The sequence below is a fragment of the Lissotriton helveticus genome, chromosome 4_1 (assembly GCF_964261635.1).
Source record: "Lissotriton helveticus chromosome 4_1, aLisHel1.1, whole genome shotgun sequence".
Classification (NCBI taxonomy): Eukaryota; Metazoa; Chordata; class Amphibia; order Caudata; family Salamandridae; genus Lissotriton; species Lissotriton helveticus.
In genome coordinates, this window is record NC_136063.1 from 296,158,722 (window position 1) to 296,182,735 (window position 24,014).

General features: G+C 46.9%; 1 protein-coding gene across 2 annotated transcripts in view; it reads left to right on the forward strand.

Annotated features, from left to right (window-relative positions):
* Positions 1-24,014, forward strand: part of ATAD2 (ATPase family AAA domain containing 2) — a 558,187-nt gene that overhangs the window by 53,906 nt on the left and 480,267 nt on the right. Inside the window, exon 7 of one of the 2 annotated variants that reach the window (XM_078686807.1) lies at positions 4,212-4,412. In XM_078686807.1, the coding sequence (XP_078542933.1) occupies positions 4,212-4,412 (201 nt within the window). The remainder of the gene's footprint in view (positions 1-4,211; positions 4,413-24,014) is intronic. The other variant, XM_078686808.1, reaches the window with a different exon arrangement.

Genomic DNA, 24,014 nt, shown 5'->3' on the forward strand with positions numbered 1-24,014 from the left:
GTTCTACAAGTGCCTATTCCTGACAGTGGTCCAGGTGGCCCTGTCTTGTACATATCCCCTGTAAATTCTGCCCGTGCCTGTTGGCACATTGTAAAGTGTGTGTTTTTATCTAATGTGTTTTGGTGTAATACAAAGGCTATTTTTATACATAACCTTGTGTGGAGTTTCCTTTGTGGTGGGCCTTGGGTGTGGTTGCTGGGGTGCGTGTGCAAATACTTAACTCACATCGCCTCCACGTTTAGCCTTGCTGCTCGCGCCACGTTACCTAGAGGGTGAGCAGGGGTTATCTTGGCGTGTAACTCCCTTGCCCTGACTTAGGAGTGGTGGTCTCTGACTGACTTTGGCGCAAGCCCTGGCCAGCCAGGGATCCCATTTCTAACAGCTACTCTGGACCCGGAGCGTCGTCGCTCTAAGGCCTTCGGTGCCTACTTTCTGGGACGACTCCACGCCTCCTTCCCTTTCCGGGAGTCAGAGTTGCCCCAGCCCAGCTTCGGGGGGGGGAGGGGGTGTTTGGGCCTTTGATGCCGGTGGCTCCGCCCCCAGGGGACCCCCCCAGGACCCAGGCCTGGATCCAGATCGACGCCCGTCGACCATACTCTACTTTCCCCGGTGCCGATCCCAGTGATGATGTCCGGCGTCTGTCATGCCTCCAACAGACGCTGCCCCAACCTTACCCCCGTGATGCAAACTGGGCCGGATCAACGTCTGCCGACGTCTAATCCGATGCTGGAGGGTACTTTTGTTCCCCTTTCATACCTGGTGTTCCCTATTGCCCAGAAGGTGGTGGTGAGGACTGGGAGGGTTACCTGACCCTTTAACAGACCAGCTTGAAGAGCCGGACTGGAGAGAGGACCTAGGTGACGCCAGTGGTCTGGACACTTCCCAGACCTTGGCACGCTTTATCCCCCCTACTATGGCTACGGAGGAGGGAGTGCCTTGCGCTGGTACGAAGGGCAGCTGAGGCCTTGGACGGTCAGGACTTGTCTCCTGACGGGGGGTGCTTCAACTGGCGGCAGTCTTCTCTGAACCCCTTTTTCTGTTCAACAAAGCACTCACTGACTTCTTTCTAAGCACCCGGTCCAAGTCCAGCACAGGGGCTCCTGTGGAATGGACGATTTCCTGTTGACACTGCCTGGGTCCCGGCGACAGTTTACCTCACCCTACACCCTTCCCCCGAGGGCTTGGTGGTCCAAGCAGTTTCCTAAGGTCACATTCCCTTCTGCTCCCACAGACTGGGAATCCAAGAAGCTTGATCATCTAGAGAAGCGCATGTTCTCTTCCTCCAGCTTGGTACTGCGGTCCATGAATACCGCATGCTTCTTGGGCCGATACCCAATACCATCTGAGATACGGTCATGCAGGTGCTGCCTCAGTGCCTGGTGGATGCCCAGGTCCTTCTATCCCGAGCAGTGGCAGATGGAAGAGAGACGGCAAAATTCACGGTTCGCTGTGGCTTGGATACCACCGACTCACTGGGCAGAACGATTGCCACGTCAGCCAATCGGTGCTATACCTGGTTGAGGATGTCTGGCTTTTCCGGTGATGTCCAGTCAACTTTGCTGGACAGGCCTTTTGATGGCCGTCTCCGTTTTAGAGACACAGCAGACTCTGCACTGGAACGCTTTAAGGATTCCCTAGCTACGGCCAGATCCTTGGGCCTTGCAGCGTCGTCCCGTCCACCTCAGTCAGATTTTTGCCCCTTTTGTGGCAACTGAAGGGGCACCCCACCACGTCTGACACAGTCCAGCCACCGGTTCATGCAAGCTGCCCTGTCAGGATCACCAATGGCCATTGGGCGTTAGGATTTGCCGTCACCCCCCCCCCCCCCCCCCACCCACCCCCCCCCCCCCCCCCACCCCCCACCCCCACTGGCAAACTATCATGTCAGACAGGTGGGTTTTGCTAATAATCCGGAGGGGCTACTCCCTCCCTTCCGAGACTACCCATTCCTCAATGCTACCATTTTTTGATCGCATGTCGGAGGATCATTTGGCACGTCTCTGCCAGAAAGTCTCAGCTCTCTTGGCAAAAGGAGCTAGCGTGAGGGTTCCGAAGCCCGAAGTAGGTCGTGGTTGTAATTCCCACTACTTTCTGATGCCCAAGATGGGCAACTGCCTGTGTCCTATTGTATACCTCAGGGCCCTCAACGCTTCCTCCGGAAGGAGAAGTTCAAAATGCTAACCTTGGCTCAGGTCCAGGCTTCCCTCGACCCTGGAGACTGGATGGTGGTACTGGACTTGCAGGACACCTATTTTTACATCCCCGTCCAAGCCCACAGGCGCTACCTGCAGTTCACAGTAGCCCACAAGCATTTTCGGTGCACAGTGCTCCCCTTTGGCCTTACCAGTGCCCCTCTGGTGCTCACGAAGTGATGGCGGTGGTCGCAGCTCATCTGTGCAGAAAAGGGGTTGCCGTCTTCTCCTATCTGGATGACTGGTTGTTGAAGGCGGGCTCGCCCTAGGCTGTCGTCTCCCACCTCCAGACTTCGGTGGCCCTCCTGCGTTTGCTGGGGTTCACTATCAACGTGCCGAAGTCGCACCTGACTCTCTCTCAGATGCTCCCTTTCATCGGAGCTGTCCTGGGCACAGTGCAGTTTCTGTCCTATCCACTCTAGTAGCGATTCCAGGATATTCGGGCTATGATACTGATGTTTCTGCCTCTATCCTGGATTTCGGTGAGAATTACCCTGAGGCTGCTGGGCCTCATGGCCTCCTTCATCCACCTGGTGGATCATGCCAGATGACATATGTGGGTTCTGCAGTGGGACCTGAAGTTCCAGAGGGCGCAGCATCATGGGAATCTTTCCGACTAGGTCCAGATCTTGGAGGGAAATGCGCTTGGGTCAGAGGCAGATCCCTCTCCCTTCCCCAACCAGACGTCACAGTAGTGACGGATGTGTCACTCTTGGGATGGGGTGGCCATCTGGGAGAGGTGAAGAAAGAGGCGTCTGGTCTCCGGTGGAGTCTGGGCTCCATATCAATCTTCTGGAGCTCTGGTCGATCTGCCTGGCACTGAAGGCATTCTTTGCCTTTCTAAAGGGGAAGTTGGTGCAGGTGTTCACTGACAACACCACCTCCATGTTGTACTGCAACAAACAGGCCGATATGGGGTCGTGGACCCTATGTGCGGAGGCTCTTCATCTCTGGACATGACACTGGTCGTTCAACACCTAGCAGGTTCTTTGAACTCCAGGGCTGATGAACTCAGCCGCCGGTGCCTGGTAGCTCACGAATAGTGTCTTCACTCTGAGGTGGTGCAAGGCCTCTTTCAGTAGTGGGGAGAGTCTTGGTTAGATCTGTTTGCCACCGAAGAGAACGGGCAATGTCAGCAAATCTGTGCATTGGTGCTTCCAAGGCGGCACTCGCTCAACAACGCTTTTCATCGCGAATGGAACTGTGGAGTCCTGTACGCCTTTCCGCCTATACCACTTCTGCCCCGAGTGCTGAAGAAGTGCAGGCCCAAGTTATTCTTGGGGCTCCAGACTGGTCATGAAGAGTCTGGTACCCAGAGCTCATGAGCATGGCCATTGATCCTCCACTCTGACTGCCTCTTCGGGAATATATTCTGTCGCAGCAGCAGGGGAGGGTTCTTCACCCGAATCTGTCAAGCCTCCACCTCCTTGCATGGAGATTGAGCAGGGACAGTTGACTGCTTTTGACCTTCCACCCAAAGTCTGTAATGTTATCTTGGCAGCCAGGTGTCCCTCCACGAAAACTGCATACGCCTGGCGATGGAATAAGTTTGTGGCATTTAGCTCAGCAAAGGCTGTAAATCCCCTTTCAGCTCCTGCATTTCGAAATGAATGTCCTTGTCCACATTTTACACTGCTGGTCCTTTTTATCTACATCTAGAACATCTAGAAAGTAGATTAGGAAGTTCGTTTCTTTCCTCCTTGCGCTCCCAGTCCTCTGATTCAGCCCTCAAGACGCTTTCAGAGTTGATTTAGTGTTAGCCAGGCTATAGCAAAAGGGTATTCTCTATTCCAGCCATTTCTGACATGTCTAGTGTTGCATTTATACATGTGTAGAAACTGCAGCTTTTTAAAAGTCATGCTTGCTCTGATATTGACTTTACATGAAATCTTGAGCTTAGGCTTACTGTAAGGAGAATACATGAAATGTTAGTTTACTGTGTAAATAAACGTTGCAGTATGTTCCACTGTATAGAAATATTAGCATACCTCTGTCTGCACTAACTGTTCATGTTCTTAGAATCTTCAGAAGAAGGAGAAGACCAGGAGGATGATGAAGATGAAGAGGAGGAGGAGGAGGAGGAGGAGGAGGAAGAAGAAGAAGAAGATGAAGATGAGGACGAGGATGAAGATGAGGACGAAGATGGGGAAGTAGATAATCAAAAACGTTATGACTTCAGACAAAGAAAAGAAGTTGTTCGGTACCAGGCTCCTTTGGAAGGTATTTATTGTGCTGGATATTGGACGAAGGCTAAGTAAGTTTTCACTGCAGATACACAGGCTAATGCTTATGTTGTCAATATGTACAAGCTATACTGTGCTGTCAACCACCTGTTGCCATTTGTGCAAATCTCATTGTCCATGCCTCATTTGTGCAATCCGTGTTTCTGAACCTGTGAACAGCAGATGTCTAGGACACTGGTCTTTTTAGATTAATCCAATATTGTGTAATCTAGGCAGGAGTGATGCATGGGAGTACTTTTCAAAGCACTGGCGTTTATTATGGTACTACTCTAGCTAGTCTAGTACGATATTGATGCAAATCATTTAATTTTGAGCTGTTCCGTGAACCTATTTAGAGGCGCACCAAAAAAATTCTTGTATGCCATTATTTAATTTGCTTGTAGGATTTGGTGAGTGCAGAGGTAAGATGATTGTTTACACATGCAATACTCAGTATCTCAGACAATTATTATTTCTGCAAAAGTACAAAAGTAGACATTGAATCTGTACAGAAAATTCAAATGGACAAGAAGGCATTACATTTCAAAGTAATTGAAGTTATTGCAGCGCTCTACAACACAAGCATTGCACCTGCGACCTCTCTTCCGAGTTGATAACTCGCAGATTTTAGAGCCTTGAAATGAAAGAGTAGGAATCTGGCTCCCAGGAAATATTTGCCATTAACAAGTGATGTGTCCTCTCAAATGCCATGGTTTCATTTTCCTCCTTTCAAGTGTTTGCTCTATTATGTCACATATGGTACATGTAGATGTAGCTGACTTATTTCTTTCATTATTTTTTTTATAGTTATTTTTATTGAAACAAACCAGCAAAAAAATGACATTACAGAGGATCAATTAAGGCAGCCGAGCATACATCGTGGGGTCAAAGGATAAACAAGACTCGAGATTATACCGGAACTTCACGGGGAGGGGGAATCATCAGGGGCAGCATTCAGGGGTGGTGTACAAATTTCTCCTCTGTAGCTGTTCCAAGGCCCCCAAATCAATGACCATTTTCGAGGGCGTCCCCTCGCAAGATACATAGTTTTCTCCCTAAACATACACCAATCTAAATTGTTTTCCCACACTTCCAGGTTGGGGGGCTGCTCTGCTCCCCACAATTGGCTATATTCTGCTTGCCGATCATATAACCCAGAGTGACCCATTGTGTCTGCGAAGTATTGAAGTCAGTAGGTTCCCATATGTTGAGTAAACATCTCCTCGCCTCCGGGGACAGGGAAACTCCAAGTACTCTATGTATAGTGTTATGTATGCTGCGCCAGTATGTGGTGACGTGCTCACACTCCTAGACAATATGCATAAAGGTACCAACGAGACCACATTGGCATAACCCCGTACCTGAAAGCCCCATATGCACCAATCTGGGTCCCGTGAGGTAGATCCTATGTAAAATTTTAAGTTGAACTAGTCGTAGGCGAGCTGGGATTGCAACTTCCCTAGGAGTGGACACCGCTGTCTGCCAATCTTCATCTAGTTCTATCCTGTCCTGAATCCACTTATCTCTAAGCGCCTCAAGGGAGTCAGTCCTATGGTTGATCAGCTTTTTATATATCAAAGAGATCGTTTTGTCCGGGAGGTGTCCGTCTAGTATTCTATCGTCCAGAGGGGAAGCTTCTGAAGTTTTCGTCTCACCAGGCAATACTGAGAGGAGGGAGTGCCAAACCTGCCTATAACGAAAGTACTCGGAGTGTGCGAGTTTATATTCCATCTGCATTTCCTCAAATGATTTGATCCTCCCATTCCCCCAGACATCTTTAACCCTGGAAATGCCTGAGTTCCCACTTGTCGAAGCCTTTCGTCTTCCACAGCTTGCCAAGCTGTTCGGAATACCATAGCGGGGTGGCCATAGTCAACGTATTTCTCCAGCCCAATGAACCCGTGACCACATGCCAGACATGTACCAAGTATTTAGTGGGATCTGTTAATACCACCCTGTTAGGTCGAGAATATAAGGCTCTGTTGTAATTGTTACGCGGAAGAAGCCATTTGTCCATGGCGTAGCCAGGATCATCGACCCGGCCATACATGCATTGGTTAATTGCTGCCAGTTGGGCGCCCAATAATATCTTTTGATATCCGGGAGGGAAATGCCTCCGTCGTACCAAGAACAGGTCAGTTTGTGTAAAGCAATGCGAGGCCTGCCCTCCCACAACAGACTCCGCTGTAGGCCCTCAATTTCGTGGAAATAACTTGACGGTACCACGTCTAAGGTATTTTTGCAGAGCATAAATAAAACTTGTGTGAGCCATCATTTTAAAGAGGGCCGCCCTACCCAACAATGAAAGAGGAAGCTTCTTCCAGTTGGCGATATCACTCCGAAGCCGATAAAGAGGGGGAAGAAGATTTCGAGAATCCCCAAGTATTTGAGCCCTTCTGAGCTAAACTGTATAGGACAGTTTCTCTGAAGTACTGGGAGGTCACCCTTTTATACAAACAACATGGATAAGTTAATTGAAAGTCCTGAGTTTCTCCCGAAGGAGGCCAGGACATCAAAAATCACAATAAGAGATTTACGGGGAGAGGCCAAATAAAGCAAAATGTCATCCACATATAAAGATATTCGGTCCTCCCAACCAGGGGACCACCGCATACCTCTGATCGAAGGCTCCCAAAGGGGAGAGGGGTTGGCCTAACGGCTAAGGCGCTCGACCTCGGACCTAGGGATCTGGGGTCGAGTCTCGTTAACGACGCCAAAAACTCCCCTGTGATTCTGGGCAAATCACTTAATCTCCCCGTGCCTAAAAAAAAAAAAAATGAAAGTGTGTCCTCATGTAACGTAACTGGTGCTATGTAAAGCGCTCTGATAACTGATTCGGTTCGGGTTCTAGTTCGCGCTATATAAAACTCTGCAAAAAAAAAAAAAACTTATCCAAGGGGCTCTAAAGCCAGTGAAAAAAGAAGGGGGGACAGTGGGCAACCCTGTCGGGTACTCCGTCCCAACAAAAAGGAAGCCAAGACTATATTGTTAACTACCACTTGAGCAAGCGGCTCCGAGTACAACAGATGTATCCAGCCAATAAACCCGGGGCCAAACCCAAACTTAGCCAACACCACCCATAAATAAGGCCATTCAATTGTGTCAAATGCCATTGTTGTCAAGTGACGCAATTATAGCTGGTTCTTGCAATGTATGAACCCTGGCCAAAACCCTGTGTAATCTACGTAAATTTAAAGCCGTATTCCTATGGAGCATAAAGCCCGACTGGTCGGGGTGTACTAGATCGCTGATGACCTTGGGCAGTCTATTTGTCAATAGTTTGGCCAAAATCTTGGGCTCGGCATTAAGTAGTGTTGTATAACTCCTATATATCCCTATATCGTGTTAAGTTAGCATAGGTACGTTTGAGATTTAAACGCCATTTTTCCTTTCTTGCAACTTCTGCACACGACCCTCATTTGTTGACTTAGCTTTCAACCTAGTAGTTTGCCGTGGTGAATGTGAGAATAATATATTATTGCTCTGATATCTGCTTTGTTTAATAAAACATGTCTGCACGGAGAGTGCTGAAGTTTCAGGAGCAACACGATATGGAATTGTTATGAGGTCTGATCTCCACGCCTTCATAGTCATAACACAAGTGCAGCCTTTGCCAACTTGGGCTTGAGGCGGGATTGATATTGCTTTGCACGAGAATTGTTAACAGACTTGATGCGGTGCACATGCAGAGAGAGCTGGTGTATGCTGATGTGATTCCTTCATGCTAGGACACTAAGGTATGGGCCCGCCCTAAAACAACCCAAAGAGACCTTCTTAGATAATAATATAATATATGTGTTAGGGAGGGTGAGATATAAGTGTTGTTAACTCTTATTCATTACAGCATGTTAACATGCTGTCACCATTCGCTTTTTATGTCTTAGTAACTATGCTGATAATTTTGCTACTGATAATAAGTATACTTGTATTATCAAAGATACTGCGCCTGAGAAGACGGCATTAGTAAATAAACATTTCAAATGCACATGTGTCTTCTTTACTCCATGTTCTGGTTTGTAATGATAATATAACGAAAGAGTGTTCATGAGTCCCACGTACCCTGAGGTACTGTAAGTTCATGTTCTGGTTTGTCTAAACATTGGGTGTTTGATATGTCCAATGAGACACTGTAGCTAGCTCGGTAAGGGGTGAGTTGGTTGCTAAGGTAAGTTTTGGGACACCCTAATTTGCCGAGGTTCCACTCCTCTGTGCACAGTTCTGTGTGAGTACAGAAACCCTGCAACATGGCGCCCAACGGTTTCGGTGGTCTTATATCATGACACTCGAGTAGTTTATCGTTCATGCCTTAACCCCTTCACGTCCGTTTCCGGAAAACGGGGTGTTGGTGAAACCTACCTATTTCTTGGAATAGGTCTTTATTCAAGCTTGATTCTTACCTAAACGGTTTCTTTGGATTACTACCCAGTTGTGCTACAAAGTATTCTTTGTTTTTTTCTTGTTTCCAGTTCTGTAATGGCGGCAGCGGTGGCTATTGCGCAGCATAGTCGCGTAGCGGTACGCAACCATCTTCAGACGTACCAGGTCCCAGTAGATGGGATGGCTGTGATTTTCGTGGTATGTGCAGATCCGGCGTTTCCTTACGAGTTGTTTTACTCTTGGGTTACGTTTCCGGCTGTGGACGCTAATTCTGGTTTGTTCCACTCCTACACCGCCTCAGATGTCCCAGCTGAATATACGCCGTACAGGGCATTGGAAATACCTATTGATCATTGGCAGCATCGAGTTTGGTTTGATGGCGCCCTCCCCCACTCTATGTCCCCTGCGAGGTTAGGTCCACTCTCAATTCCAGGTACTAATTGGCCTGCGTTGGGTGGCTTTACCCCGCACCCGAATCACGGGGCTTGCACCCTGGCTGAAATTCGCAGGCTGCATGTAGTTTCCATTTCCGTGATTCGTGCTTTAGTGCAATACATCGGTCGACATCTTCCTGGTGGTCCCCAGGGGGGTGCGGCCGCTCCCATGGAACGAGGCGGTATGCGTCTCAATCCAGTGATGGTAAATTCGGTTTTTGGTGCGCGTCCTGTTGACAACGATGACTTCCCATTCTGGCTAGCAGAGAAGTTTGATCAACTGGAGGCGGTTTTTCCGAATTCTACTCCTGCTGATAAACATAGAATGTTAACGATTACTCTACCGAAGGATATTACTCCTGAACTTGCTGACTGTGACAGCTGGGGAAAAACATTTGCGGCAGTTTATACAAGGTGTTTCGGCACCCCGTCTATGACTGCCCTGCCTGAAATCGTTAGACGTGTTCAGAATGATCACGGTCCAGAGGCAGCGGTTGAATTGGGTATGCGCCTGTGTGGTTCTTTTGAGATTGTAAGTGATCTCATTCTCTCCAATGTTAAAGGAGATGCAGTTAACTTTCAGGTGTCGAATGCTTTGGCTGCTCTGCCCGATGCCGACAAACCCCGCCAGTTAGCAAAGATTGTGGTGGCCGCTTATAAAACAATTGGCCGCACAAGTAGAGGTCTAAAATATTTTCCAGTAAAGGAGAAAAAACAACCACAGGGACAATCTGCAGTGACAGATGCCCAGCCCAAGTCCAAGAAACAAAATTGGCCTAAAAAAACAGACACAGGGGAAGCAGACAACGCAGACTCAGGGTAATTTTCCTGCAATACAAGCTCCTGCGCCACCCGAAAAAGTTTATGATTTGCGCGACCGCGCGATGATTAAATCGCCTGATCGTTTTCAGGGTTCTGATCAACGCTCTCCTCGTTCCTTTCAGGACACATCGGCTCCCAAGACCGGTGGAGGAGGAGGGGGTGGACGTGGACGTGGTGGCCAACAAGGACGTGGTCAGTCCCGCCAGACGGACGGCGCAGTGAAGCAGGAGGATTCTACGCCTAGGCGTCCGCAGTTTGCGAAAAAGAAAGTCGCAGCCTTAACAGCGCATCGATATGCCACAGATAGTGAGAACGCGGCTTCGGAATCTGACGTGGGCTCTGACCTTGCTGGACAGCGCGGCGGAGATAACCATAGTCAGAGAGGCGCTGCGTCCACTACTGAGGGTGACAGCGACTGATGTCTACGTTGTGATAGAAACAGCGGATACGAGACTTGCTCCCCCTGAAAGACTATATGAAATTGTCCTGTTAATTGAAGGTGACATACAGCGTACCGTTAAAGGTGTATTTTGGGAGAATCTGTCTTCTACATATGATATTTTACTTTCGGAGGCTGACTGGCCCCCACCTTTTGTGCTCGCGGCGCCGCGAGGGGAGGAGGTAATCCTACCCAGTTTCGCGAACACTGTCTCGAAAGAGCATGCGCAGCATTTTGCAGAAGAGTGGGCTCGGGCTCTCGCGCCGGCTCTGTACCGTAACCAATGTGGTTGGGATAAATTGTCGCCTTGCCACGAAATTCCGTTGCGGTCTCAGCCGCAGCCTCAACCTCAATATCCCATTCGGCGTGAAGCAAAATCTTCCGTCGCGGAAATCCTTGAACAATTGGAATATCAGGGAGTTATTGAAACGTGTGTGTCACCGATGAATAATCCCCTTTTTACTGTGAATAAACCTGACGGATCATATCGTTTGGTTTTGGATTACCGGCATTTAAACTCGCATTGCCGTAACTGTGCAGTACAGAATACCCACGGCTCTGCCCTAGTGGATAGTCTCGTGCGTAAGCGTTTCAAGACAACGCTTGACATATCCAATGGTTTTTATGCCCACAGATTGGACAGCTTTAGCTCCCAATGGACCAGTTTTACAAGCGCTGGAGTCCAAAAGCAATTCCGGCGTCTTCCAATGGGCTACAAGAATAGTCCTGGTGTATTTACCGCTCGAATTGTCTCTATTCTGGAGGCACTCGACCCTGATGCTTTTTCGTATGTGGATGACATATATCTCACAGACGACGATATTTGGGAGCATCTGTGTCGTGTAAATTCTCTTGTTTGCAACTTCGCAGACATGGGTTACAAATTCAACTTTGCAAAATCGCACATTGCTGAACACACAGTGTTGTTTTTGGGCTATGAGCTCAACAATGAAGGTAGAGGTTTGGCTCCTCACTTCTTGGAGAAGTGCGCACAATTGCGCGCACCAACAACTCTGAAAAAATTACAATCCTTACTGGGCTTTTTGAATTTCGGCAGAACTTACATTCCGGAATATGCCCAGCGTATCAAGCCTTTGTATGCTTTGATACAACCGACTTTCTCAAAATCATGCTGGCTGCCTGAGCATTCAGCCATTTTGCAATCCTTGCAGGCTGATCTGCTCGCTTCTAAATATTTACTGACTCGTGATAACCACACCAACCTGGTCATAAGAATAATTCCTGGGACGGTGGGTTTCACTTACCTCACTTTTAATGAAGGTGACACAGTACCTATTGCTTACAAGTCACACTTGTACACCTCGGCTGAGATGCGGTTTCCCACCATAGAAAAGGTTTTAACTGCTGTACAGATGGCTATTCTAAAGGAACGAGCTCTGTCACAGGGGAAACGCATGCTAGTGGTAACACCCTGTCCTCATTTGGAGGCAGTCACGAAAGCGAGTGTACCAAATTCAAAAGCTTTGCACCCTCGGTGGATTCAGTGGGCTGCGTCATTGTCATCCTCGGATGTCATGTTTATTTTTGACGCTTCCTTACGGTCGCAGGAGTACTTGCAGTATGAATTCGTTCATCCTGCTCCTCTGGCGATGCGACCTTTGGAGGACTTCCATTGCATCATTTACACTGATGGGTCGGCGCAGGTTGCGCATGGCTCTAAACATGCCTACGTTTCCGCATGCGCCATTGTGGTCGGTGCTATGTTGAATGATGAGTTCATTTCCGGGGAGGTACACACGTTGCCCCTGGGCGATTGCACCGCACAATTGGCAGAGCTTCGTGCTCTCTTACTAGCTTTGGAGTACGCAGATCCAAGTGTTACTACTCTAATTGTAAGTGATTCTTACTACTGTGTCCAGTCTTACAATGAAAACTTGTTCTTTTGGATTCGAAATGATTTTCATGATTCCAAGGGTAGCACAATAAAACATAAAATGATCTGGGTTCGAGTGGCAGAGCTTAAGGCTATGTTGCCACTCGTTTATGTGATTCATACTCTCGGTCATCAGCGCGTGGGAGTTCACGCTGTTGGCAACTCGCTTGCTGATGAAGCAGCGAAATCAGCAGTGTCTACATACTTAGTTGCAGCAGTTACTAGGTCGAAAACCAAGATTGATAGCGACATCTTGGCAGCGATTGCTGCCTCTGAGAAGGGAAGTAAACATCCTTCGGGATTCCCTTCGAAGTATAAATACCACTTAAGTCCCGAAAAGGTTCCTTTTGTGACAATTCCTGAAGTTGGGGAACGGCTGATTCCCAACTCTGATCGCAGAACAGACTTGATTACAGCGGCTCATGAAGGTGTGGCGTCTGCGCATGCGGGCGTCTCAGCCACTGTAACGCAACTACAACAACGTTTCTGGTGGCGGGGACTGTACAAACAAGACGCGTGATTATGTCCTTCTTTGTGACATATGCCAGCAGATTAAACCTTCAACTGCTACGCGTCCGCCTCAGACTCAGTTGTACATTTCTAATAAACCACTAGGCTGTGTTTATTTAGATCACTGCGGTCCATTTTCATCTGATACTGCGTATAAATACATCTTAGTAGCAGTTGACTCATGCACACGCTTTGTGTGGTTATGGCCACATCGCAGCGCTGATTCCCGGACTGTCATCAGAGATTTGCGTATCTTTATAGGGATTTTTGCCTGTGGTACCTTCCATTCGGATCAGGGTCCGGCTTTCGCCTCTAAGGCGTATAAGGATGCCATGACTTCGATGGGGGTCCAAGTCAAGTTTTCGTCACCCTACAGACCCGAGGGTAATAGTGTAGTTGAACGAATGAACCGTGATTTAAAGCAATCTTTGACAGCCCGAGTTATAGGCACTGGCAGAAATTGGCTGGCTCACCTCTATGGCGTGCAGCGTGCTCTTAATAATCTCCCTAGAAGGTCTCTGGGTGGGCGGACCCCATACGAAATGCTCTTTGGCATCAAGATGTTCGTCCCTGACCTTGACGGTCTAGACTCGGTGGTTCGCGCCACTTCCTTTGACGCAGATGAACATTGCAATGTTTTACAGAATCTACAAAAGACGAGAGACACTCTTGCAAAGGAACATTTGCCCTCCACATCGGATGATGCGTTGCAGATCCCGGTAGTTGGCTGGCTACCCCAAGTTGGAGAACTGGTTCGAGAGAAGATCGACAACAAGAAAGAGTTTGGTCCCTCCTATCGAGCTCCGGTCCCAGTGCTTGGAGTGAAGGGCACAAGAACAGTCATTTTACCACCACTTCCAGGTCGTAAGGAAAACAGGTTTATTTCTATTGGCAATGTCAAGATACACAGAGTGGCCGATTCTTCTTAGCATGACACCGGCTGTTTCCTGTCCTTCCATTGTGAGAAATTCAATTATGCCCACTGCTTCTAATAATGAACCTGAGGTGGCCATCGAATTACCTGCTGTTTCCAGTCCATTATTGAATAATTTACCAGGAACTAACCTTGATGAGACAGACTATACATACCCCACTGATTTGTCCATGCCTGACCTGCAAGCTCGTTTAGCCACGGAATCCAGATTTTCATTTGACTCTGCTTCCCTTGCCTCGAAAAAACCCTCTAAAATTGCATTATATGCTAGCCTGTTTAAAAAACATTTTTTGATACCTCCTTGGATATACATTTGGCTGGTCCTTTTTTCAGTTTACCTTTTTATGTCAATTGGTTTTGTGTTTTATTTTTTTCGGATTATGAATGGACACTATGTCGAGGAGAGAACTTGCATTACTCATTTGAATGGAACTTTGGCCCCACTTTCCTCTTCACATTCTACACACAGATTAAAAAGAGACTTGACTTTGGTTAACATCACAGCGTGGCCTGTTCTGGATGGAATCGCGTGGGATGCAGTTCGTTTTCAGATTCATGGTCCAACGGAAGTCGTTAATGTCCCTAATGTACTAAGAGTTAATATGGGGGATGTGGTGAAACAAAACATTCGTTCTGATGATTGGGATGTTAATGCTGTGGAAAGTTTGTTTTCAGATTTGAAATATTATGCTGCTTTTGATGCTGAGGATTTATATTTAGAATCTGCTAATTATGGTGAATTGTTCTGTTACCAACATTATGGCAATCACTTCTTACACAAGACATCTTCCCGAAGGAATGCGGTTAATTTTACTCAGTGGGAACATTGCCCAGCACCAACACAAGGGAGTTCAGAAACGTTTCTTAAAAAGTATACTTATTTCACTGACTTTAATCAGTCCAATCCGGAGTCCTTTTATTTTAAATTTCACAAACAGCCACTGTCCAAGGTTCGACTTACAAATACAAAATTGTTATATTCAAAGGCCTTCCTGGATCAATTAGTTACTGGAGGGTATGAGTTATGGAAGGATACCATAGACCTTAAATCAGTTTGGGGCTCAAGGGCCTGGCAGGTACAAGGCACTGAGGCTTTGCACCGTGCATGTCTCATCCCAAATCATATGTGGTTTTTAAATGAAACCATTTCCCAGACCACGTGCTTTGGATTGGCTACATCTAAAAGGTTAAACACCCCGTCTTTCCCGGAGTTGGAGGAATATGAGAATTGGAGTAATTTTACTAAATTGTCCATTAGAGATATACAGGCTCTGCTTCTGAATTCCTCCTTTAACATTTCCAGTATGACTCCCAAGGGTTGGCTGCTTTGGCACCGTAGTGCTGATTCTTGCCAAAAAAGATTTTTAAATATAACTGACGGGTTTAAGACTGTTAGATCTGATCCCCGTTTTGATTTGAGTCATACTGTCACCTCTTACTCTGTTGGCAAGTTGTGTCAAGCTTGGCTGAAACATTCAACTTTACCTGCGGTTAAGTATCACCTTTCCAAACTGAATGCAGACGTGGATTTGAATGATTTCATTAAGGGCCCAGCTAGTGGCAGGTCGAAAAGGTGGTTATATGGTGTTTACAATGAAATTTGGAAACTCTCACAGATTGAGGCTGCTTCACGCCTTAGGGCTATTGATCAGGCAAATCTTGAGAAAGTGCTTGCAGTGGTTGACAATAGCATTAACGTGCTTTCCTCTAGAATTTACACATTAGATAATATTGTGTCGTCTGTTGTTGATATTGTACATGATGAAGTGTCTGTATTATACCATGGTCATAATCAATTACGTTCAATCATGCAGTTTGCATGGACACTACAGACTCTAAAAATGGGTAAAGTTCACTGGGGATACATGAACGTTTCCTCTTTATTTGCACCATTTAATTTGACAGACAAACAACGCTTGCTTTCAATGCGTGATGCTTCCTTTTCTATGCTCCATATTGAAAGATTGGAATCTTTACCTTTTTCTGTGGCAGAGACCACTGCTGCTACGTGGCTTATCCACGGTTTAATAACGCTGCCTTTTGCTTTATATAAGTTTTCAAATTGTATGAAATATGTGCCAATAGGTCGTTTTGAACCCTTAGGTAGCGGTTTTCTTCATGAGGTCTGGTCACTCCCATACACATACAGATGTTTCAAGGATGAACAAGAGGTTTATCTAACAGGGGATGAGTGTACTGAGACGCCAGATCATTCTTTAATGTGCAGACACATACAGTTACACGGTTCATGTAACAAGGACCGACCGAATATGGCTTGCGTTTTACAGGGCACGCCAGTTCCTGCTATCATCCCCACGTTTAAATTGTTAGAGAATGGTAGTTATTTAATGCTCAATAATGAAAACTGCTGTGGTTTAATTAAAGGTATAGCTTTCATAGTAACGGTTAGTGAGCGAGTTATTTGCTGCAGAAATGTTCTTTATCCTCCCACACGTGAACATAGGGAGTCTTCCATTTGGCCACAGATACCGACCTTGGGAGCAGAATTCAGCGGCATGGCTAGAATAAGAGCTCTATTGTCCCAGAAAGAGGTGGCCTTGAGCTCGGCCCGTGAAACTTTCGTGCTTCACATTGCTAACACCCGCACGGAGGTTCAGGCTCTTTTAAACACTGATTTGCCCTTGCATTTCGGAGCCATGGTCCGTTCTATCTTTAACGCATCCTCCACAACGGGCCTAGCACATTTTTTTAAAGTTGTTAGCGGTGGTCTCGTGACTTCCTTTGAGAAGATTTTTGGAGTCATCCCTGCTTTCTTCCATTCTATTTTTTCATCCTTGTTTGGAGGGTTCCCGTTTTTGCTTGCATTAGCGGCTGGCGCATTGGTGGTTTTCTGCCTTTTTAAATATGGATGCCCTTCCTGTGCAAGACCACGCACAGCTACTACTGACGCGGTTTCGCAACCGCATGCTTGATTACTATGGCACACTGCCGTTAGCGACTCTAAGCACGGCGTTTGGATTATCTTTTCGGTTCTCCTATTTCACCTGTGTCCAGCCTGTATTTCGCTGTCTGACCTGTGATTTCCTTTGGGCCATTGATTTGTGTCTCTGCGGACCAGCATCTTCTGACGTCGATTTTGATCAACTGATGAGTCCTATCATTGCTCACGAGTTGGTTTGTTCTGACGAAAGGGTTATGGCCTTGGCGGTGGCACATGGACTAATGGGTCCCTGGGATGTGTTGTCGGCAGCGCAAAATTTCTTGGAACTAAGTTTTCTTGAGAACCCACCGAGCTGTCCTCTGATGGTTATAGAGGATCCGGTGCTGGAAGATCACGTATGTTCCTTTCATCTTTTAAATTGGATGGCTGAACTGTTTTCTGATGAGGACAGTGACTTCCTCCTGGAGGCTGTTGCAGCTTACTTTTCATATACGGTCTTATCATAGACACTGCCTCAAATTGACATGCTGATTGATAGCATTTCCTTGATTTTATTGACTTTTGGTCAAGAGATTTTATTTTTTGCTTGCCTATTGGCTTGAGCCACAGTATATTTGTGGGCTATTTTTTTAGCATTAATTTTTATATTCATGCTCGTTTATGAATGGATTCTGCTCTCATGTGATGGCACTTCTGTTACCTTATTTAGTCCGTTCTCGGATCATGGGGGGGTGTTGTATAACTCCTATATATCCCTATATCGTGTTAAGTTAGCATAGGTACGTTTGAGATTTAAACGCCATTTTTCCTTTCTTGCAACTTCTGCACACGACCCTCATTTGTTGACTTAGCTTTCAACCTAGTAGTTTGCCGTGGTGAATGTGAGAATAATATATTATTGCTCTGATATCTGCTTTGTTTAATAAAACATGTCTGCACGGAGAGTGCTGAAGTTTCAGGAGCAACACGATATGGAATTGTTATGAGGTCTGATCTCCACGCCTTCATAGTCATAACACAAGTGCAGCCTTTGCCAACTTGGGCTTGAGGCGGGATTGATATTGCTTTGCACGAGAATTGTTAACAGACTTGATGCGGTGCACATGCAGAGAGAGCTGGTGTATGCTGATGTGATTCCTTCATGCTAGGACACTAAGGTATGGGCCCGCCCTAAAACAACCCAAAGAGACCTTCTTAGATAATAATATAATATATGTGTTAGGGAGGGTGAGATATAAGTGTTGTTAACTCTTATTCATTACAGCATGTTAACATGCTGTCACCATTCGCTTTTTATGTCTTAGTAACTATGCTGATAATTTTGCTACTGATAATAAGTATACTTGTATTATCAAAGATACTGCGCCTGAGAAGACGGCATTAGTAAATAAACATTTCAAATGCACATGTGTCTTCTTTACTCCATGTTCTGGTTTGTAATGATAATATAACGAAAGAGTGTTCATGAGTCCCACGTACCCTGAGGTACTGTAAGTTCATGTTCTGGTTTGTCTAAACATTGGGTGTTTGATATGTCCAATGAGACACTGTAGCTAGCTCGGTAAGGGGTGAGTTGGTTGCTAAGGTAAGTTTTGGGACACCCTAATTTGCCGAGGTTCCACTCCTCTGTGCACAGTTCTGTGTGAGTACAGAAACCCTGCAACAGTAGAGAGAGAGGTCTGTACGAGGCACAATCAGTTTTGATCTTGCCCTCCTTATGAATAACAACTATCAACAAAACCCTCTGGTCTCTAGGGAGAGTCCCTCTATCTCTGGATTCCAAAAACATTTCCTTCAGGTAAGGCGCAAGTCGATCCGGCTTAAGCTTATAAAGTTCTATAGGGAGTCAGTCAGTCAGTCAAGTTCACTTTATTTGATTTGTTAAAAATCATAAGACATAAAAACATTAAAATACAATTTTCAGATTCACAGAATACATAAATTTATAACGACCAGGCAAGAGCATTATATACAACCCTAGAACGCAAAAAGCAATTACAGATAAGTGATAATTGAGATGCAGCTTAAGAGAGCTTAGGTTAGGTCCCCCAGGGCCACCAAATTTGTTTTTGTTCTATGGGCCGCCACCAAAAAGCTCGCTACTCCAAAGATAATGGCGGTACTGCCCAGGGACATTACGTGAACTAGAGCTGGCCTAACTTGAACAAAGCCGGCCTCTCTTAGAATTGGTACCAAATATTTTTTCCTAGCGCCCGCATATAAACTGCAAAACATGATAAAATGCATAGTGTCCTGGTGAGAAAAGTCATCACATTTGCACGGAAGGCCCTCTTCCGGTTTACACCAGGACGGGTAGCTGCCCAGGGAATAATGGATTAAATTAAATCTAAATTTTATCAACAAATGTCTATGGAAGGGCTTGGTTACGATTTTGAGATAAGGCTCGAGGGAAGGAGAACTCTGCAACGAATAATGTGATCTCACAGTGGGTTGGTTTAATTCTTGCTCCTCCTGAGCCAATCTGGCCCTATCCTTAAAAGTTGCTTTAGTCCATTTAATGTCCTCCCTCTTGATACAAAAAGGAGAATTAAAAAGTTCCGGGCACCCTAGCTGTAAGAAGATATGTCTCACGTACTCCAACCAGGCTATTCTCTTTGCGTGGTCCATGGTCATAACGTCATGTAAAATAGCATGATTAAGGGTTAGTTCATCATTTAACCAAGTCTTGAACCAAAATAAAAGAGGAGCTAGTTTAAGTTTATCGGTGACGTAATCTAGGCCCATCTCCCCATGAATGCAAAAGGTAGGGGTTGACTGGGGGACAGAAAGGAGACGTCTCAGCAATTTGTTTTCCACTGTTTGTATTGTATCCTGAGAAACGTATCCCCACAGTGGGGACCCATACATAATAATAGATACACTTAGAATTATAGATTTTTAAAAGTGCCTCCATGGGTCTAGCCCCTAACCTATTTGCAAATCCTAAAAGGGCTGAAGAGGCCCTCGCCAGGGATAAACTTTTTGATCTTAATTTGGTGTCCCCATGAGCCCCTGTCATCAAAACTAACCCCAAGGGAAAACTGTCACCCTTGACACAGGCTCGCCCTTGCAGAAAAATTATATGGGCTTACCCCTATTTCTATGGCGGCCCACCACCATCGTGTGGGACTTCTTCGCGTTAATTTTTAAGTCAAGTTGGTCCATGAAGGCGCCAAATGATGCCAATAATCGCTGAAAGCACGCACTGGGTTGGGCCATCAGGACTGCGTCGTCCGCGTATAGGAGAGCCGGAATGTAACTTTTCCTACACGCGGAACGTCCCCCTCCAATGCCTCTAGATGTTTACCCAGACCGTTTATGTAGATGGTAAAGAGAAGGGGTGCCAGGATGCAGCCCTGGCAAACTCCTCTCTCTGATTTAAAACGGTCGGTACACCTGCCTTCCTTCGTAACTCGCACTGTGGCAAACAGGTCCTGATGCAATGAAGCCATGAAATTCACAAGTGATTTGTCAATCCCACGCTCCAGTAAGATTTCCCATAATTTTGACCTGTTCACCAAGTCGAATGCCGCGGAGAGGTCCACGAAGGCCAAAAACAAGGACCCCTCCTTGGCTACCGTATACTTGGATATTAACAGGTGGAGGTTGGAGCACTGGTCCAAGGTACCTCTTCTCGCCCTAAAGCCGTACTGGATATTTGATAAGCCTCCACAACCCTCAATGTTGTCTCTAAGTTTAAATAACAAGACTCTGCCTAAGATCTTAATTGCAGTCTCTAGGCGGGAAATGGGCCTATAACACCCTGGGTCATTACGATGGCCCTTTTTGAAAATGGGCACGATGATTGCCCCAGTATTGGAACTTTCATAGATTCCCATGCTTTTGTATCATTCCCCGTCGTCGGAATGGGAGTCTCGGTAACAAAAATATCATAGCAGTAGGTACAAAAGAGAAAGAAAAAGGCCTAGGCCTCATTCCCTTTTGTAGCATATCACCCTCTTTTTGTAAAAGAGACCAAACTCTAGGTGACAGCCAATCAGACGTGCCTCACCCCTTAGAACCCTCCAGAAGGAACCTCAGAGCCTCAGATTTTCTACCGCACGTTGTGCTATGGAGTCTCCTTTGAGCTCTGCTCTATTCAACTCTTTAAATAGGATTTCTACAGTTTTTTCTCTTCAGAATTTCTTCAGGATCTCTTAAATTTGACTTCAGGATGGCTGACAAGGAGAAGAAGCCCCTTTTCAAACCCTGTTCGACCTGTGGCAGGAAAAGGTTGTTTGTTGAAGACAAACGCAAGGACTGCATCTACTGCTTATACCCAGATCATAAAGCAGAAGACTGCAAGATTTGCCGCACGTTTTCTACCAAGACCCTCCGAGATCGTGCTGGTAGGCTGTTGACCTGGCTGCAGAGGCAAAAGGAAAGGAAGCATGGAGTTTCCAGTGACAGTGAGGAGTCTTCTTCTTCAGCTGTTTCCTCAAAAAGGTCAGTTAAAAGGGGTAGAGGTTCTCCATCTTCCTCTGTGGAACACCCCTCTAAGGCTTCTAAAAAAGACCCCCAGAGAGTCTAAGATCTTAAGTCCAGAAAAATCTCCTCCCCTCGGGGTACAGGAGAAGGCAGGACCAGCTACGGCTTTTAAGGGTGAGAAGACAGACCCAGCCTTCAAAAAACCCTCTTCACAATCTTCAGAGAGGAGTTCTAAATCCTCTACGATGAAGACGTCGTCGACGGGGGTCCCGTCGACAAAGAAAATGAAGTTGAAATTGGTCTCGTCGACGGGAGAGTCGACTAAGATATCGTCGTCGAGGAAAAAAGCGTTGACGGAACACACGTCGACGGGAGGTATGCCGACGACATCGTCGACAAAGGCTTCGTCGACTGGTACAATGACATCATCGACGAGGAAGACATCACAGTCAACGATGGTGACGAGGACGTCGTCGACTATTTCGACGACGGCAGTTTCGTCGACTATTTCGACGACGGCAGTTTCGTCGACTATTTCGACGACGGCAGTTTCGTCGACGAGCGCGACGACGACTTTGACAACGGCAGGTTCGACTATGCTTTCATCGTCGACGACATCGACCACACCAATCTCGTCGTCGAGAGTAGTACCATCGTCGACGGATCAGTCGACGGTGATTGCTACGGAGAGAAGAGTGACAGTCTCACTTACAAGGATAACGCCAGAGATGACGTCTCCGGGGAGAGTGACTCCTTTACCTCCAACTTTACTGTTTGAACAGGGGGAGTCAGATGAGGATGGCCAGGACTTTTTTGAATATGCCAATAGTCCATCCCAACTTATGGTCAAGTGTCGGGATACAGATTCAGAGGGGGCATATGACCAAGGCGAAGAAGAGTATCATCAAGGGGCCCACTCGCAGGGATTTACAGAGAAGGAGATGGTTTCAGTGCCAACTTCATTCCTGCAGGACCTCCATAAGATGTTTCAGGACTACAAATCCAAGGCAGCTGGGCCAGTTCAACGTCCTGCGACTCCTACGGATCCTGCCTCTACGGCTATTCCGGTGATACCGGTTCAAGCATCCCCTCAGCCGCAGCCTACAGTTCCACAAGCTCCCTCAAGGCCGGCAGATAACCAGGATGAGGAGGAATCCTCGGATGAGGATCAAGAGTCATACCATAACACTGATGAATATAATGACGTCATCCCGGACCCGGCATCTCCAGTTGCAGAGCCGGTGGACTCCCCTCCTACAGACATAGGGGGTTTTCACCAGTTGATGGAGAGGGCAGCAGGAAGATTCAAGTTGGCAATGCCTGCGCAGACAACAGACTGTTTTCTTTATGATTTTAAAGAAACTCACCGAAAAACGACAAGGTCTATACCAATTATTATGGGAGGAAGGTGTTAAGGCGATGAAGAATCCAGCGACGGTGGTCCCTGTGCTACCGCGTCTGGATAAAAAGTACAAAGCACCGGATGACGGACCAGCTGCCTTGATGGGCCACCCTAAACCAGATTCAGTCATTTTGCAGGCGGCACAGAGGAAATCACGAAATACCTCTGCTCCATTGGTGGCTCCTCCGGATAAGGAAGGACGGAGACTGGATAACGCTGGCAAACGGTTCTCGTCAATGGCTATCCTTTTAGTGCGAGCTGCCAACGCTCTGGCAATATTGGGGAGATACGACCGCCAGCTCTGGTGTGATGTAGCCCCGTTCCTGGAACAGCTTCCTCCAGAATCCACTGCGGAGGCAAAGAAAATCTTGCAGGAAGGGGAAGCAACTTCCATGGAGATAATAGACTGCGCCATGGACATCGCGACAACGGCTTTTCGTACTTTGGCTGGAGCGGCAGTCCTACGTCGCCAGGGGTGGTTGAAGGCTACCTGGTTTCGACCAGAAATACAGAACAAGGTCCTGGATCTTCCCTTCGATGGAGAGGCGTTGTTCGGTAAACTAATAGATGACGCTCTCCAGGAGATTAAAAAGGACACGGAGACCGCCAAGTCCTTGGGCACTCTCCAGTACCGTAAGTTCCCCTTTAGGAGTTCAAGAGGCAGAGGAAATAGTTACAGGGGATCTTACCAGCAACAACGCTATTCCTCTAATGGATCAGGTTATCAGCAGAACCGCCAGTCTTACCAACAAAGACAAGGCCACTCTCAAATTACTCTAGGCCCTACAACAAGGGCAAACAGGCTCACCGAGGACGGGATACGTCCAAACGCCAATAGCGGCCTCCTGGCTCTGCCTACTGTTCCTCCTCCAGGAAATCATCAGTTGGAGGCAGGGTAACCAAATACCTTCAAAATTGGTCCAAAATTACATCGGACGGTTGGGTGATCAACATCATAAAACGAGGACATACTTTGGAGTTTACGGAAGTCCACCACCTAGGCCACCGGCAGCCATTCCGTCAAAAAAGCTGCGTCTCCTGAGGCTCGAAGTTCAACAGATGCTCCGGAAGGGAGCAATAGAGCCGGTCCCCACCAATCAAAAGGGACAAGGATTTTATTCCAGGTTTTTCCTGGTAAAAAAGACGCTGGAAACATGGCGCCCCATTTTAGATCTCAGGGAGCTAAACACATATCTCATCTCCCTGTCCTTCTGGATGGTATCCCTTCAGGACATATTACGGATGATCAGTCCGGGGGATTTTATGGCCACGCTCGATCTGGAGGACGCGTACTTTCATGTCCCGATCCACCCAGCACACAGAAGGTTTCTACGATTCACAGTAGCCAAGAGCCACTTTCAATTCAGGGTTCTACCCTTTGGTCTTCGCTCTGCGCCAAGAATTTTCACGAAGGTGCTGGCGCCGGTGGCAGCATTTTTGCGAAGAAACCATTACCAA